The 17,506-nt window shown below is 39.4% G+C and overlaps 1 protein-coding gene across 7 annotated transcripts in view; it reads left to right on the plus strand.

Annotated features, from left to right (window-relative positions):
- Nucleotides 1-17,506, plus strand: part of FKBP5 (FKBP prolyl isomerase 5) — a 98,408-nt gene that overhangs the window by 69,557 nt on the left and 11,345 nt on the right. For all 7 annotated transcript variants that reach the window (XM_046640037.1, XM_046640041.1, XM_046640040.1 and 4 more), the window contains 3 exons: nt 9,549-9,705; nt 14,448-14,538; nt 17,207-17,290. In XM_046640037.1, the coding sequence (XP_046495993.1) occupies nt 9,549-9,705; nt 14,448-14,538; nt 17,207-17,290 (332 nt within the window). The remainder of the gene's footprint in view (nt 1-9,548; nt 9,706-14,447; nt 14,539-17,206; nt 17,291-17,506) is intronic.

A 17,506-nucleotide genomic window follows, 5' to 3' on the forward strand; every position in this document is an offset into this window, starting at 1 on the left:
TAATCCTTTATGTAATTTTATTTTTTCTGTTTCCAAATATATTAAGAAAGGGCAATGACTAACTTTTTGTCTCTTGTCTTGTTAGATTGTACTTTCCTGGGAAATTTTAGAGTAAATGGTTTATTTTTACTTTCTCTCTCAAAAGCCCTTTCTGGTTTTCTGGAACAAATCAGTTTAATAAAAATTTATGATGTTATATTTTCGCTTATCAAGGTAAAGATGTCCTGCTTTCGCTCTTTGAAACAAGTTAGCTGTGTGTGGGAGGAGGACAGAAGTTTGACTGAAAAGTGGTCCCTGCCAGAAACCAAGATCGTCTCATTTGTTTTTGAAGTCTTCTCAGTCTTTACTGGTTTGCCTTTTTTTGTAGCATCACTCGTGCCCTTAGATTCAAAACCAGGTATAAATCCTAGACATAAAGCCAGTTCTGCAGTAAAAGAGAACAATAGACAATGATCACCCATTATATTATGTCATTATAGATATGCCAGAGTTACAAAGTTTCTGTCGCTTCTGTGTAAAGGTAGAATAAAGTAGTGAGGGGAGGGGGCACACATGCTTTGGAAGTGATAGATTTGAGTTTTGAATCTTGGAATCACTACTTAGTATTTTTATGACTTTAGACAAGTTACTTAACCAGCTTGAGCGTCTAGTTTTCTCATCTATAAAATAGGAATAATCTTTAACCCTCAACAGGTTGTTGTGACAGTTAAATGAAGAAAGGTGCCTAGTACATGGTGGACGCTTAATTTCTTCTTTTGGCCCTCTATGTTATGTTTATATAATTTGTTTTGCTTCCTTTAAATAGATGTAAGGAAAGAAATCCTTGACTCCTCTTTCTCTTATATCCTACCTACATCTACTCTATCAGCAAATCCTTTTTGCTCTATCAGAGTTGACCTAGACCCCGTGATTAATTTGTTTTTGTCTTTAATAAGAGTCTTCAAATTAATTATATATCTTCTTAATAGTAATCTTACCTAAATCATATTTCTCCAGGATTTTGGTTTGGTTCATTCTTTTTGTTTGTTTTCTTGAGGTACAATTCACATATAACATTGTATTAGTTTCAGGTATACAATGTAATGATTCAATATTTGTATATATTGCAAAATAATCACTGTATTTTTTAACACTCATCAAACAAAAATGTTCATTTTTTGAAGAGTAATGTTATGGACTGAATCAAACGGCTTTTGCTGAATTGTAGTCTTTCTTTCCTTTTAGTAATTTGTATGTCTCTCTGTGGAAGAGAGAACTTAAATTAGTTTGACAAGATTTCTTCTTTCTCAAAGAAATTTTGATTTTTACTTTGATTTTTACTCTCTGTCAAGATCCTAATGCTTGCAAATCAATTTTTAGATTGTGTTCCAGTGTGTTTTTTCTTGTGTCAGTTAAGATGACCATCTTGTAATTTTTATTCTGTCGTCTTTTTTCCATTAAAGAAAGTCACTGTGTTCTAAGGTGCTCTAACTGACATCACCATGACGACTGAAGCTGGAGTCATCCTGCTTTAGTTGAATTGCCAGTAGTGGCTACATCGTTACTTTTAAGATTTGCTGTCTTAGAAAATCCAATCTGACTGACAAAAGGCTCTAAATAGCTCCCTGCTCCTCTTCCCCCAAATCCCCTTCTCTCTGATTTGTCAACTTTCATGCTTGGAGTGGGCACATCAAAATGCTGGCTGTATGTGACTCTCCTGTGTCTTGCTTCACAGTGCTTCCAACCACATTTGAATGCAAAGAATGCAGACAATTGGCTGTATTTTCAAATGTGAAAATTTCAACAGAGTAATCCTCAGGATGAAGCTGTTGGAGTACCCTTCCCTCTCACCTCCTTTCCCTCTCCAAATCCCACTGAAATGAGAGATGGGGGCTGGGGTGGAGAAGGATTTCACAAGAGGGAGAATTCTTATTAGTGCTGGAAAACAGGGAGAGTACAAGAAGTTGATCAGAAGTGATGAAGAATTTCTAGAATATGTAAAGTAGATAAAATTGGGCTGATGGAAACTAGACTCAGGAAACCCAACCCAGAACAGGTGTAGAGAAGACCTCTGCAGAGGTACATACTATTCTTCTCAGCCAGCTCGGGCAGAACTCCAAGCTCACTGTCAGCTGGTCCAAGGGAGCCAAAGCAGGCTATGGGGCAATCGTCTGGGTTATAAAACAATATGGGACAGCTGGGCCAGTAAAGCTCTAGTGTAGTAGTTCTTAACTTTGGCTGAATTGAGAATTACCTGGGGAGCTTTTAAAATCCTGATGCCCAGGCCTTAGCCAGACCACTTAAATAAGAATCTCAGATCTCAAAGGATGGAACTCCAGGCACAAGTATTTTTTTAAAACTCCCCAGAGGATTCTAATTTGCAGCCAAGGATTAAGAACTACTACTCTAGGGTCTGGCTGTACTTTTGCTCCCAGGCTAAAGCCAGTAAGGCCAGATTTCTAAAATAAAATAGGGGTCTGCCTCAGAAGACTCCACGGGTTAGGACTTGGACTAGAGAATGAGAATGTGAAGTATCTTTAAACTTTTAAAGCACTTTTGAAGGGGGAAAAAGTGAAATAGGTGAAAAAAGGGGAAAAAAGTGAAATAGCAGCTCTACACAACAGGTAAATAGGCTAAAGTGTTTTGCTCCTGAAGTGAAACTTGTTCATACGTCACCAGCGGGGGAAGGTGTCCCCAAACTTCCTGTGCACACCGTGCTCAGCACATAATAAATGCTCTATAGCTGCTTGTGGAATCTTCCCCTTTAGATTCCCTCAGTCGGCCCACCTCTTTTGGGAAAAGGCCTACCATGGGAATATATCCAACTGCTGAGAAAAACTGTGCCAGGTAACTATAATCGTTTCGTCTTTCTTAATCCTTCCTTTATAATATGAATAGACAACAAAGAATCATCAGCAAATACCATGAGAAAGAAGACCAAAATAGACTTAGAAGAAGTAGAAGAGAACTTTTAAAATACTAATTATTATTTCAGAGAGATTTAACAGAATATTAAATTCGTAAGTCAAAAATCCAGCTTCTCTGGAAAAGGAAAGGGAGGACAAGAGAGTTTCTGGAAATTGAGAATATGATTATCAAAATTGGAATTCAGAGGAAGGATTGAAGAACAAAATGGACAGTCCTTCCATTCTGAATTAGTGATCTGAAAGATAGTCAAGGATATCTCAGAACATAGAAAAATTAGAAGACATGAATGATATAGGCAATATGCATCTAAACAAATGTGTAACAGAAAATAATTTCCTGGAGAAGACAGAAGAGTCTTAAGATTGAAAGGGGTAGTTGATAGTGGCATATAGGAGTAAGTGTGCTTTTTCACCTAGATAGATCCTAGTGAAATTAATTCCATAGCTTAAAAGAAAATTCTGAATTCCTCCAAGGTGGAACAAGATATGGGCAAAGGAGTGAGAATTAGAGTGACATCAGACTTCTTATTTGTGACACTAAATAGTAAAAGACAATGCTTTGAGCATTGTCTACAACTATGAGTAATTTGAATCTAGGCTTCTGTACTCAACCAAACTAAGTATGAGAACAAAATTAACTTTTTGGAATGTGCAGATCATGCTGTTTTTGGAAAAAATACTATGACATATACTAAAACATCACAAAAAATAAAGCCAAGAAGTAAAGACTCAAGGCATCAGAAACATTAGTGAGTGAGAAGTTAATTTCCATAATATGACAACGAAGTTGGATACGTTTATCTTGAAAGATCGCTGAAATGGTAGAACTATAATGTTAAAAATAATAATAGTTTAAGAGTCTGGAGATAGGTTTTGGGTTATTTTAACAAAATGTGGTGTGGATGGGAAATGAAGAGGGGAGGCAAAATTGTCTAAAATTATTTTCTTATTCCAGGGGAGATTATGCTGGTTAATTCTTAACATTGGTTATATATATATATGTCTTTAAATGATTTGTTTAAAATTTAATGGAAGGTACCAGTAAGAATAGCGTGTAGAGCTTCAAAACCACCCAATATGGAGTGAAGAAGTAGAGGAATGAGGAAAATTTGATCAATCCAGTAAAAGTAGCAAAGGAAAAATAACCAGAAAATATTATATAGAAAACCTAAAATAAGAGGGTAGGAATAAAACCAATCATATCAGTGCTTACAAAAAATATGGATGAGATAAAGTCACCTATTAAAGGCAAAAATTCTCATAAGGTTAAAATGACGACCACAACAACAAAATCTAGCTATATGCTCTTTATAAATAAAACACAAAAAACAAAATGGTGCCAAAGATCGAAAATAGAGGAAAGATTTGACTCTGTTGAGATTGAACAGAGCTGTGAGGGTTTTGGGGTTGGTTTGTTTTTCACATGTTTTTGAAGTATTTATGAATGTCCTGGCGAATAAGTCAAGAGAGGCAATTTTTGAAACCATTTTATTATATGTTTCCACAAAATAATGAAGTGTGCCACCTGGTCTAAAATTGACAGTGTTTATTCTTTCAGATATTTTGGATTTATATAGCTCCTTCTAAAAAGTATCTTCAAGTCTTCAGGTAGAGTAAAATCTCAGTAAAAAGTAGTATTTTTCATTATAGAAAAAAGTCCAGCCAATGGATCGTTTATTTTAGAATAGTATTAAAAAACAAAAGCTCCCTATCAGTAAACAATTTAAACAGCTCTTGGAATTTATTAAAAATAGTACTGACTAATATATTCAAAAAGGAAAATTCCTATAAATGAGTGAAAATTACTACCGTTTTCCTGAATTCCCTGTTTTTAGATTAATCATTAAATAAATATTTACTTTCTGGCCCTGAACTGTGTGTTGGGCACTGTGAGGTACAAAAGAAGCGTAAGACGCTGCCTTCGGCTACTTTGCGTCTTATTCATACTTTGACAGCTCTCTCTGTGAAGCTGTTAAGTGGTTTCTTATACCAACTTCTAAAACATATTTAATCTGGTATAATTTACCACTAATTACAGGAAAATAACCCTAGCTAACATTTATTGAATTCATCTCTGTGTATCCACACGTAACACAGTGTTTTCACATGACAGACACCCTGACATATGAATGAATAAATGCCAGATACTGTGCTAAAAGCTTTAATTCAATCCCTGTTTAATCCTCTCAACAATTATGAGTTAGCTAATATTATTTCCCCTATTCTGTAGATGAGGAAACTGAGCTTCAGATAATTTAAATGACCTTGCCCAAAGCCACAATTGTTAGGTGACAGAATGGGACTAGAATCTAGGTCTGACTAAAAGTGCTATAGTGGTATGAAGAGAAGAGTGATGATAATTTGTGTTGGTGTAGAATTTATTGCTGTGTGTACGCTTCCTGTTTAGACTAAGATCCATAAGTTATTGGCGTAGATATCATTCTATTCAAGTAGCCGGGTTCCACGCCTGCCCTCAGCGTCTGTCCCTCAGTTACACAAGCAGTCTGACCATAGTGTTTGTTCATCTCGAACAGCACAACATGGTGCCGAGGAGGAACGGACGCAGCTTGGGGGAAGCCTGACCACCACGCTGATGGGAACAGTTGCTCATCTAATCAGTGATGAGCAATCCGTCTCTGCTTCCTCATTTGCCTTTTCAGGGGATCATTAAGATCCCACTGTCTCTTGGATGCTCTGCTCTATTAGGCAGGAGACGCAGGCAGAGAAGCTCATTTGGCATGAATTAGACAGCAGAGAGAACCCTTGCTGAGTGGGAGTAACCTGTCACAACCTGGTTTTCTCTGGCCAAATGACCGGTCTTGTCTAGTAGTAATGCCGTTACAACATCCCCATTCAGATCCCCATGACCCAGTCATTGTTTTGGGAATGAGTGCAAAGTGATCAGACACCAACTACTATAATTAGAAAAGGGAAAAACAGACACTCACCAGAGCTAACGTCTTTAGGCTGGAGCGTTTACAGCACTTTTTTTTTTTTAGGTTATGGAGGCTCTTTCTCAGTTTTGCTTCCTAAAATACAAATTATACAGTTTTTGAGTTCGTGCATTCCAGTTTTTGTTACTGCAGTGCACTCTCTTTCCTTTTCCCCCCTATTTTAATCGGAGTACAAATTGCTGTCAGCACATCGAGTTCATGTGCCAGCCACATTCAGAACAGGGTGTTCTGTGCTCTTCAAAACAAAATCGCTCTAGGGCAGTAAGAGAACAATAAGTCAGAGCTCCAGTTTAAGTGATGTTTTGCAGCAGACCGGGCTCACTTGATGTGGTTATACTCGGATTGCGCAGCTAAGCTCGGGTAATTTGATTTGGTGTGACTTCGAGGGGCTTGGAGGACCTCCCCCCTTCTTGAAGTTACATAGACTTTAAGTCAAGAGAAAGTGTTGCCCCTCTTTAACTTGTGTATTTCCTTCTCTACCAAAAAAACCCTAAGTAGAAGCATCCTGTATGTACTTTTATTCTCTTTGGGCGCGTCATAGATCATTTACTTCCCGTAAATCATGCTGGTCGGAATTAGCAACAGACCTCCTGAGCCCTAGAGGCCGAGCTCCCAGTGAGTCATGATGGTTATTATTAAATATTTATTAAGTGAGTATTTGCACTAGGAGATGCAAGGTCAAAAGCAACCACAGGTCTTCCACAGCCAGAGCTGCCACAGTTTTCTTTGGTAGCAATTATTGAGACAGTTTGAAAAAACCCCTGCATCTCTGGGAGCCAGGCCTGACTGCATCTGTCACCATGAAGGGGCCCCTACTGTGGCAGTCAGCAGGCGTTTCTGTGGCTCCAAGGTGCTGTGTAAGTTCTTGTCGGCAGTCTTGTAGAACTTGTCACACCAGTGTTCCAGCTTTAGAATCCAGGTAGCAGAACGATAGCCTCTGCCGCCTGTGGATGTAAAGGACCAGTGGGCCGTGTGCTCCCGCAGTCTGCTGCCTCCTCTTGCCCCAACACTCCAGATAATGTCAGTACAGTTGGGTGCCGCGTGACCATGTTTGTCTCAACTCCGGAGCAGAACGCGTGTGCCGCAGTGGTCCTGTAAGATGAGTGCCGTAGAGCCTAGGTGTGTGTAAGCACTCTGTGTTGTTCACACAACTATGAAATCGCCTAACGACTCACTTCTCACAACGTATCCCTGTTGTTAAGTGACACATGACTGTAGTAAAAGGTGGTGGTTTTATATATACATATAAATTGGTGTGTGTGCTTATCACTTTATCAGTTCATAATTTTATGGTACTGTAGGTAGTGCTTGTTCAGGTTCAATTTACAAAAGTTAGATTTACCAGAAAAAAAGATTAGTCTGTATATAAGGTACATAGTAAGTATTTATAAGGGCAATTTTTTACCTTCCTGTTAGGTGGCCACAAACATTCCATGATTTGTCTCTCTTAGAGCAGCTGCAATGAATGTTTTGTTTGGTTTCTTAATTATGCCTTCATTATAATTTGACTTGAACTTCTTTTTTGGCTTGCTTGCTTCACTTCTCTTTCCCAACATGTTTATCAGTAGCCAATCCTTTTTTTTCGTAATATGGTGAGTTATTGTATCTAAAGAGAACTTCCGAAATTATTTCTATAATTTTAATATCAAGTATATGCATCAAGCTGAAAACCAGGCTAGGAAACTGACACACAGGCAGGAATCCTTTGCAGAGTCTCTGGATTTCCTGTTTTGAAAACACATTCAAACTTGATCAACCAAAAACCACAATGAATGTACTTATAGTTTCCTCCCCTACTAATGTACTCTCCTTTGGGGAGGAAGATCATTCTAACAATAAACCTTAGACAAAGAGATCTGTCAACCAAGTTGCGAGCTACTAGGATAATAAATCTCAGTATTTGAGATATTCCACACTATGGGGGCTGAAATTCACTTAACTCAGCAAATCTTTTTTTGTGAAAAAAGTGTCATTGCATTAGTCTAAATTAAATTTCTTGGGCAAATTTAAAAACGTTTATGAACACAAACTTTTCAGAACCCTCAACTCCTTTAGAAACATCAGCTTTTACTCTAGTAAAAAATATCTTAAGCCTTAGGCTCCCTGCAGAACCTCTGTAGTATGTATGTATTTGAAAGTAATAAAGTTGAGTTTATTTTGAAAATGTTTTCCAATTCAAAAGAACTTTCAATGTGCTGCAAGTTAAGTGTTTTTAGCTGGAGCATTCCAAAAGTGAGTGTAATAGAATCATCTACGTTTGGAGTAGGGGACGTGGAACAAAATCCCTGTCTGCCGGCTCCACCCCGAGAGCCGGGCTAGCTCCTGTGCTTGTCTGCAGGGTCTGACTGGAGTGGAGAGTCAGGCCTTCTCTACTTTGGCGCAAGCTTCTGAGACTCCATCCTATGTCTGCAATGGGAACAAGTCTCCTAGTGAATGAGAAAAGAGCTTCAAAGCATAAATAAATATCCAGGTGATGTTTTAGTTCAAAAGTAAAGTAAGTTCAAATTGAATTTCTATTTGGAAAATAATTGTCTCATGGAATGAGTATAACAGAACAAGTGATTTTTAGTCTCTCTAAAGGAAGTTATTCATCTAACGTAGAGCAGCCAGTCTTAGACAAGAAGCATTTTAGGAAATCTTTACATTTGAATCTAGGCCATTATATATTGCAGAAGTAGGAACAAAGAATTTTCTTATGAAAGACAAATTATTATATTGCTTGGTGACTGTTGTGCTATCATACAAGCCATCCATTTTTCTTATTGAGTCAAAGACCTAAATGGAAAGGAATGAATATCCTTAATATTAAAAGTGGTTGGAAAGTTTCAGAGAATTAATTATCCTAGAAAAAAATGGCTAACTGATCAAGAAAATAATATATATCTATATGCGTTTTTCCTATTTTGTCCTGAAAAAACATAAAAACCCCTGATGTAATGTGAAATTACCCTGGGAATGAGCTGAGTGAGTCTGAGTGGAATGAGCTGAGTGGAATGGGGAATTAGGCCCCAAGAAATTGACCATTGACGTTTCAGAGGTTAAGTAATTTGATTTGTGAAGTTATAGTTGACTATTGATTCCTTCACACTTTACATTTGTACTCTACTAAGGGAGGTAGCTTTGTTAATTATTGATGATGTTGCCTTTGGGTTTTCCATTTTTATTCAAATGTATTTGAAAAAGATTTGAATGAGATTAAGAATCTTTAAAAAAAGTTTCTATATTCAGGTAACTTTTGTTTATCATTGGGGAAATAGCCATTCAGTAGTTTTTCATCCAAGCCTCTGAATTCCAAGAAGGGGTTATAAACATTTAAGCCATTATATACTTGATATTAAGTTTGTGACATTTTGATAATTATCTATTAAATAACCTGGTATTTCTTGATCCTGTGTTAACAGGTGAGGAAGTCACTCATACAGTAGGTTTAAGCTAAACCTATGTTTCCACTTGGTTTTCTTACCCCCTAAGCTATCTTATTGATATAGTTATCAACAATTGTAAGTTTAAACTTAAAACAGAAATATTATTGCTCTTAAATTTCCAGATTAGGTGGACTAAGCTTCGACAAGACCTACCTACTTGTCTCTAGATGAAATGAGAAAGGAGAAATACTCATGTATCACTGCCCTAAGTCAGCCAGTCCTAAGCAGCAGCTTTCTTGACTGTCCTGTCTCCTCTCCCTCAGTCCACCTGGAAGGCCGCTGTGGTGAAAGGACGTTCGATTGCAGGGATGTGGTATTCATCGTTGGCGAAGGAGAAGACCACGACATTCCAATTGGAATTGACAAAGCCCTGGAGAAAATGCAGCGGGAAGAACAATGTATTTTATATCTTGGACCACGGTAAGCAGCATACTGTTTCAGGACAGAGTGAAGTTATCTGAAGAAAAGGAATGTGCTTGCTTTTTCAATCGATGTCTTGGTATTTTCAGTGAAGTTAACGCTAACAGTGGAAATATTTAAGTCAGGCTACAGTTAGTCATGGAGTAAATTAATGGGCCTTACAATATCACCAAGGTTTGTGAGCCTCTTTACTTGATTCATATGTATTAAGGATAAGAGTGACAGGCAAGTTTTGCTTGTTTGTTTATTTGTTTTGTCTGCCATATTGCCCAGACAGGAAGCTATTTACCCTGCTCACGTGATTCTCTTGCCCCCTCTTCCCTTTTCTCTAAATTAGGCATGAGGCAGTAAAACATGTGGGGGTTGGAAGGAGAAGAAGTGTTTTGATGATTTATTACCACTTGAATTTGTGCCACCTGTTCTTATACAGAGTCCCTGAAAAAAAGAGTGTTCTTCCTGGATCTAAAGGCAGCGGAGATGACTCATTTTTGCCTAAATTTTTCCCATCATAAGGATATCCATTAGCACTTCCAAGCTCAGAACTATCGGACACTAACAGTCTGTCTTGTGAAAACATGTTTGGTATTATTTTTAGATCTTACGAATCCAACCCTTCTGTCTTGAAAAATGGACCCTTGAGAGAAACCAGGGTGTTTTGATTCTGTTTGCATGAAAGTGCCTCTGCTTATCTCGTGCCTCCTCCTCCTCTGGCTCCTTGGATATCAGTCAGTAGCATTTTGAGTTACTGAGAATCTGATGACTTGCACTCGCCAGTAGGTAACACTGTGCCTTTTGCACAGTTGCTTGCCTTTGTGGGGCCTCAGTAGTAATCCAGTGGATGTTTCCCTTTGCCCTGACACTTGAGCCATAATCCTGTTTCTCAAGTGATGTGGCCATGCCACCACTCACTTGAAAATCCTTCCAAAATGCTCTACACCTTGAGCTCTCTAGAGCCTTTTACTGAGGCACTTTTTATTTAATACCTTCTCTTTCTCTGTCATGTTCTTTTTTTCCACTGCCGTATTCCCGCTCCATTGTGTTTTATTTGCATTTAGTCTCTATCTGTCGTTCATCCTCGGGTGAACCTTTTTCTCTCTTCTTATAAGGAACTTTTTGAAATCAAGTAGAGCATAGAGAAAGCTATCTCCTCCGTATTCAAATAATATCTAATTATTTTTAATCTGGTGTTCCAAAATTGTAGTAGTTCTAGACTCATATAAAGAGAGTAGTATTTTTGTTCAATGTATGTTTTCAGATTTAAGCCCGTTGAGGATAAGTTCTGTATACATTGTGGGCATATATTATCTTATGAGTCAGTTCATTAACACTTGAACCTAGCTGACAACGCAGTTGTGTGGGAAGATGTCTCAAGTTTAGGGGCAAAGAAAAATAGAAATTTTGCTTATATTTAGTAATGCAAATAGTTCCTTGCAAGTTTAAATTGTTGTGTCATTAGTGGTTAAACCCAGCTATGCAGCTCACCAGCTGTGCGCACTTGTGCGGGTCATTTAACTCTCCTCAGCCTGAGTTTCCCCTTCTGCAGTGTGGGGACGGCAGCATCTACCTCACAGAGCTGTGGAGGACTAAATGAGATAATGCGCGTAAAGAACTTAGCAGAGTACCTGACGCACACACCCCCTCAGCAAATTAGCTATTATTACTATTGTGATGACTATCTTTCTTTTCCATTTTACCCTCAGACCACAAGAAAAAGGAAATCCTGTTTTAACATATGGTAGATTTTTCAGATCTTTTCAGTCATAAAAGCAGTTGGCAGGTTTTCATAAATTTCTAGTTATAAACGTTTTTTTCATATGTTTTATGGAAATAATTTAGCATAGTTAGAAAGGAACATGTTATTTTCTCTTCAAGATGTTGGTTAGTAGTTGAGGAGTTTAGATAAAGTGCATCCTCTGCAACAGGAGACTGTCCTGTCCACACGTGCACTGCGTGGCATTATGCCTGTGTGTAGACAATCCCTGCAACGGGGCACGTGAGTGCAGTCAGTTCGCTGTCTGACTCAGAGTCCCCACACAGGACACTGCATCCGAGTGCTGCTGTAAGTACGGCTGTTGCAGATATGTGCTCTCTGTTACTCTTACTGTCATCTGTATTTCATTCTCCACAAGATTTCCAGGGCATACCTTCTCTTCGATTCTGACGGACTCCTTGGCGGGATGTTTTTAGAATAAGAAACTCATAAAATACTTCCAAAGAACTCATTTTCTCTCTTTTCTCATCAGGACAATATCTTTTATACTGTTTTAAATACTGTGACTGAATAATCTTTTTCATTTTAGGTAAAGTATGGTTATTTTTAACTTTTTTCTTCCTTATGTTTCTGTTCTGCACCAGCCCCAATCAAAACCTTAGGCTGCCAAGAGCCATAGTGTCTAATTATTAGGCAGTGTAAGTCAAAAACGAAACAATTTTCTGGGGACACACAGAGTCTCAATTTAAATCTTGGCTCTACCACTGCCTCTTTGTGTAACTCTGAGGAAGTGCTTCTCTCTGAGCCTCAGTTTCTTCATCTGCGAAAAGGGAGCAGTTGGTAGGAACTTACTGAACAAGTGCTTCTTATATGCACATAAAGGTCTAATGGTCATTAATAGTCCTTATTTGTGTCTTTCCTCTCTGCAGGCAACTGTTAATTCAAGAACATTAATACTGGATTTCTTGTGTGACTGTAGCCCAGCTTGTCTTTTAGTTAAGTCCTGTACTTGCGTTTGTGGTGTCCTGTCTTTCAGTCAGATGCTTTGTGTGCCCTGGGTCCTTCCTTGCCTGGGCTGATCTAGCATGTCAGACAACTTCCTGTATAATGTGGAGGATAGGTTAGATGCTTCCAGAACAGTTTGCTGTGAGCTTACGCCTCCCTAGGATGATGTTCTCCATGTACATCTTCTCGGAATCTCTTCATTTTTACCCAAGAGAAATTGTAGAAATAATAACCTTCTTCGGTCTTCTTTAATCCCATTGATGACAACTGTGACAGTTTGCTGCCTCCCTCAACCCAATCCCCACACTCCTCACCCTAGTCATGGGGCCCCTATTTGACGATGAGTTTTTCTCGTCCTCAGCACTATTGATATTTTGGGCTGGATGTTTCTTCATTGTGGGGGCTGTCCTGTGCAATGTAGGATGTTCAGCAGTGTCCCTGGCCTATACCCACTAGATGCCAGGAGGATCTCCTAGTTGTGACAAACTCAAAATCTCTAGACATTGCCAGATGTTCCTGGTTGGGGTGGGCGGGATTAAAATCACCTCTGTTGAGAGCCACTGGTCCTAAGGCAAGTGCCAGCTCATCTGTTGGATTTGTAGCTGCTATAGCACAGGGCTCCAAATATAACATGCTGTCGGTATGCTCAGAAAGGACTCCCTTACCTACCTAGTTCCCAGCAGTTAAGGAATGTTCTTTACTTACCAGATGGCAAAAACAAAAATAGGAGATATATAGGTCTGAGAGCTCAAAGTAGAAAACTAGTCACTCCTTCCTAAAATTGGCCACTGGTAATTATGTCCTTTTATTTCTTTGCTGAAGATACCCTTTGCCCTGCTATTAAAGCTACCACACCCCGTTCCTGCCAGCTCTCACTGTATCCCTCTGCCTCTCTCTGGCTCCAGCTTCCGTTTGCTTGTGTAACAGTGGAGGTGAGTGAGTAAGCATTTTTTTCCTGAAAAATTCAGGTGAGGGGTAAAGAAAGTGGTGCAAGCAGCAAGATACAAGGGTTCCCCTCCAGTCCTTTTGCCCCAGAGAAAACTGGAGGTATTAGCATTGACCTGGTATTGACATCTTTCAACCGATAGCCTGAAAGCTTGGGTTTCCTAAGTTTTTTGCAATGCTATTCCATGTGTTAAAGAGTAGATTGGCTTGAAGCAGATGGGAACAAAATATATTCCACTGAACACCTTCCATTACTAATATGCTGGCCATTGTTCTACACTGAGGAACCATTGAACGAGACGGAGCTCCAGCAGAACTTCCATTCTAGTAGATGTGTGCTCCTTGAATGCCTTGCATTTGTTAAAGATCTTAAATGATCCAAAAGAACAATGTATAGATCCTCAGCCATTTTATTCAGTAAGTTTCAGCTAAAAGGTCTAGTGTTTTACAGTGTGATAGCCACAGAGCTAGGAGAGTCTTCCTCTTGACGAGGTGTTCGAGTTTGCCAGGGCTATTCTTTTTGATAATGTATTTGTTATATCATTTGTGTTTTCTAGTGTGCTTCATAAACGTCTTGAAAAAATAGTGTGAGAATGTATTTCCTTCCTGATGTGTGAGCCTTTCCGCCCGCTTATCTGACTGGAAGTGGTACTGTTGGAGGGGACAACCCTTTAAGTGAAAAGCTTAAGACCTACCTCTAACAAACAACGCTATGAGACTGATAGTGCCTGTCTTCTCTGTCCTCCTGCAGAGAAAGCTTCGGGGAGAAGTCTCAATAGCCAAATAATAGCAGTTTTATAAAAAGAACTAGATATAAAGTCAAGCAGAAAAAAGGCAGTGACATTTAAGATCATATTAAACAAGCTGTCCCAAGGAGTACAGGTGTCGCATTACATGTAAACGTGAAGGAGAAAAGAAACCTAAATCTAGCCTGGTTTCATAAAAAACCACAGCAGTGTACTTGGCAGTCTATCTTCTGGTCAACATCTGGTTTGTCTTCAGGGTCTCTGCTAATGTGATGCCTGCAAGTCCTGAAAGACGCCGATCCTTTTAAAGTTTTATTTTTTACTCTCCGTTTCAGATACGGTTTTGGAGAGGCAGGGAAGCCTAAATTTGGCATTGAACCTAATGCTGAGCTTATATATGAAGTTACACTGAAGAGCTTCGAAAAGGTGAGAAAATAACCAACTTCTCCGAAATCATGGTAGATTTCTTCTTTATCCACTTGCTATAAATTAGTATTTTATCTTACTAGGTGGTGTTGAGAGATGGTGTTGATTTGTATGTTGTGCTTTTCATAATCAAGTTTGTCTCTCGTCTCTGACCCTGCTGCTGGAGAATGGGACAATGAAACAGCACAGCTGATATATAACCAAGGATCTCAGTGTTCTTATTTTGTTCCTATGTGTCAGCTTTTTTTTTTTTTTTTTAACTTTTTTGGGTAGAATCCAAGACTTGTTCCCTTATTTGTTCCTAGACTTGTTCTTTTTGTACTTTTTTTCCTGGGTTGAAGACAAAAAGGTTCACATTCTGCCAAGCAGCTCCTTGGGGGAGTGGGGCGCAGTTTCCCAGTGCTGAACGGATTGTACCCTTCTCTGGAGTCATGAAGAGGCCTTTTCCCTGGCTCCAAGTTGTTATCCAAAATGCAAGGCTTCAGGGGCCACCAGGCTCTGTGACAAGGGACACAAGAGACAAACGTACTAACCCTAGGCCTTTTCTTTTCATACCTGTCCAAGTAGAAAAAAGAGAGTTTGTCAATTGCCCGGGGTTCCAGAATGGCATGTCTCCCTGAGCATCGTTCCTCTCAGGCCTGCCTCCGGAGGCTCCCAGCGGCAGCTTCACTGGACAAACACAAAGCATATGCCTCAGCTGGGTGTGCTGTAGTGTCCAGCTGAGTCTCCATTGCGTCACAGAGCCCCACCCTTCCCCGAGAGCCTCAAGAACGGCATCTTTGTGTGCCTTTTTCATTCCCACATTGTTACCTCCATGTTCTGTACATTAAGCTTTGGGCCGGAAATGTGACTGTTTATATGTTATTAGACTCAGAAAGGAAATCATTGTCCTCATCCTGTAACTTTGGCTAAGAAAGTCGGGGGAGGACTGCTTTGGGATTCCCCTCCCAACGGTGACGTTCCTGATCATCCGCCTCACACTTCACGTTCCCCAAAACAAACATGCTGTCGTCATGACCATTGCTTGTTGTCAGGCACCCTCTTCTGAAGGCCTGCTAGCTCAGCACTGATCCTCCAATGCTGTCTTCATAGCACAAAATGCTTTTTATTGTTAAGGAAAGAGAAAATAATCTTTAGCATATCGTTATTTAGACCTTGGGCTTTCCTATTTCCATTTGATAAAGTAACCCCCGGCCCCTTTCCATCCATGGCCAGTGGACATTGCTCCTTTAGAAGCATTCTCACTGTGGCATGCTACAGTCAGCCTGTGCTAGGTCGTCGCTCCAAGAGTATATTCTATGCAACACTGCTCGGTATATTTGAAACGACATGAAGGTGTGTGATGTTGGAGGAAACATGACCTAATTTTCTGCCTCATAGTATTAAGAATATATTTATACTCCATAAAGACTGAACTCAATATAAAAAATGCAAAGGGCCCATGTTACTAGATTTTTAAATAATAGAGCTAAATTGGGCTGGCTCCGTGGACAAGTGGTTAAGTTTGCGTGCTCAGCTTCGGTGGCCCAGAGTTTCACCAGTTCACATCCTGGGCGCGGACATGGCACTGCTCATCAGGCCACAGAGGTGGCATCCCACATGCCACAACTAGAAGGACCCACAACTAGGATATACAACTGTGTACTGTGGGGGCTTTGGGGAGAAGAAGAAAAAAATTTTTTGGCAACAGTTGTTAGCTCAGGTGCCAATCTTAAAAAAAAATAGAGGTAAATTATTAGAAAGCAACACAGGGTTGCTAGAAATACTAGTAACTCATTATTCACTTTAAGGCAGGGGAGGGGGCTGTGACACCAGGAATACGCTTCTAATTGTCTCGAATAGAGAGACTTTTACAGTTACCCCCCTTAAGCCTCACAATTTCTGTGCAGTAAATGGCACTGACACAGCCATTTTCACTTTCCCTAAAGAACCCCAGATTGTCTATTGACTCTCTGTGATCCATCTAAATCCAGCTGTTTGTAATGAAAATGTAGTTGTCTGGATTTGTATCTATAATAATGGAGAGTAATTATACACATAATACAAATTTGCAGATGATCATGAAATCATTTATTTATGGCTTTGAAATAACATTTTTGCATCAGCTTTACCCTCCCAATTATGTTTTACTTGAAATTTCTGAAGTATACATCTGCAAGTTGATGTAATTTGGAGGCTTTAGTATATCTGGTTGTTTTAGCATGGAGAGACAACTACATGACTGGGAATTTTTAAAATTCTGTATGAATATACAACTGTGACTTGACTACGATAGTGTTCCAATTTTAGAGTTGCAAACTGAGCTTGAGAGAAACAACTTGTTGAAATTATCATAGCAGTTTAGTGGCAAAGTTTGCAGGAGGTAAACGAGGGACCATAGCTTTGATTGTGTGGCCTCACCTTATAATTCTGAAGACACACTCTTTAACAGTGTATACAGCTTATATTCTTTACTGGATTCTTGCCCACTCCTCCCCCTTGGGCAGCATGGGTCAAGCTGTAGCTTTCTCGTGGAGAGTGAATTCTTGCCCAGCAGTGAGTTGGCGGTGGCACAGTTTTAAAAGCCAGTGTGTTTTGAGTAGAAGTAGCTACTGTTTCTTCTTATGGGCATCCACTGATGCTTTTTCCTCTCTGTTCATCTAACCATTGTCACAAATGTACACAACAGGCCAAAGAATCCTGGGAGATGGATACCAAAGAAAAACTGGAGCAGGCTGCCATCGTCAAAGAGAAAGGAACTGTGTACTTCAAGGTGTGTGAGTCCTCGTACAGTCCTTTCCATTTCAGAATTTACTCAAGTGTCAATGAATTGTACTGATATTCCCTACTCTGAATTCTATCAACACCCTCTGGGTAAAAATAAGCCTGAATTTTTATAAGTCTGTCATTTTCAATATAAGAAATGGTGAGAAAGAATGAATTAATGTGACAAATAGATTACAAATGCCTCTTTTACACCTTTTACTCT

The sequence above is a fragment of the Equus quagga genome, chromosome 15 (genome assembly GCF_021613505.1).
Source record: "Equus quagga isolate Etosha38 chromosome 15, UCLA_HA_Equagga_1.0, whole genome shotgun sequence".
In the NCBI taxonomy this organism is placed as follows: Eukaryota; Metazoa; Chordata; class Mammalia; order Perissodactyla; family Equidae; genus Equus; species Equus quagga.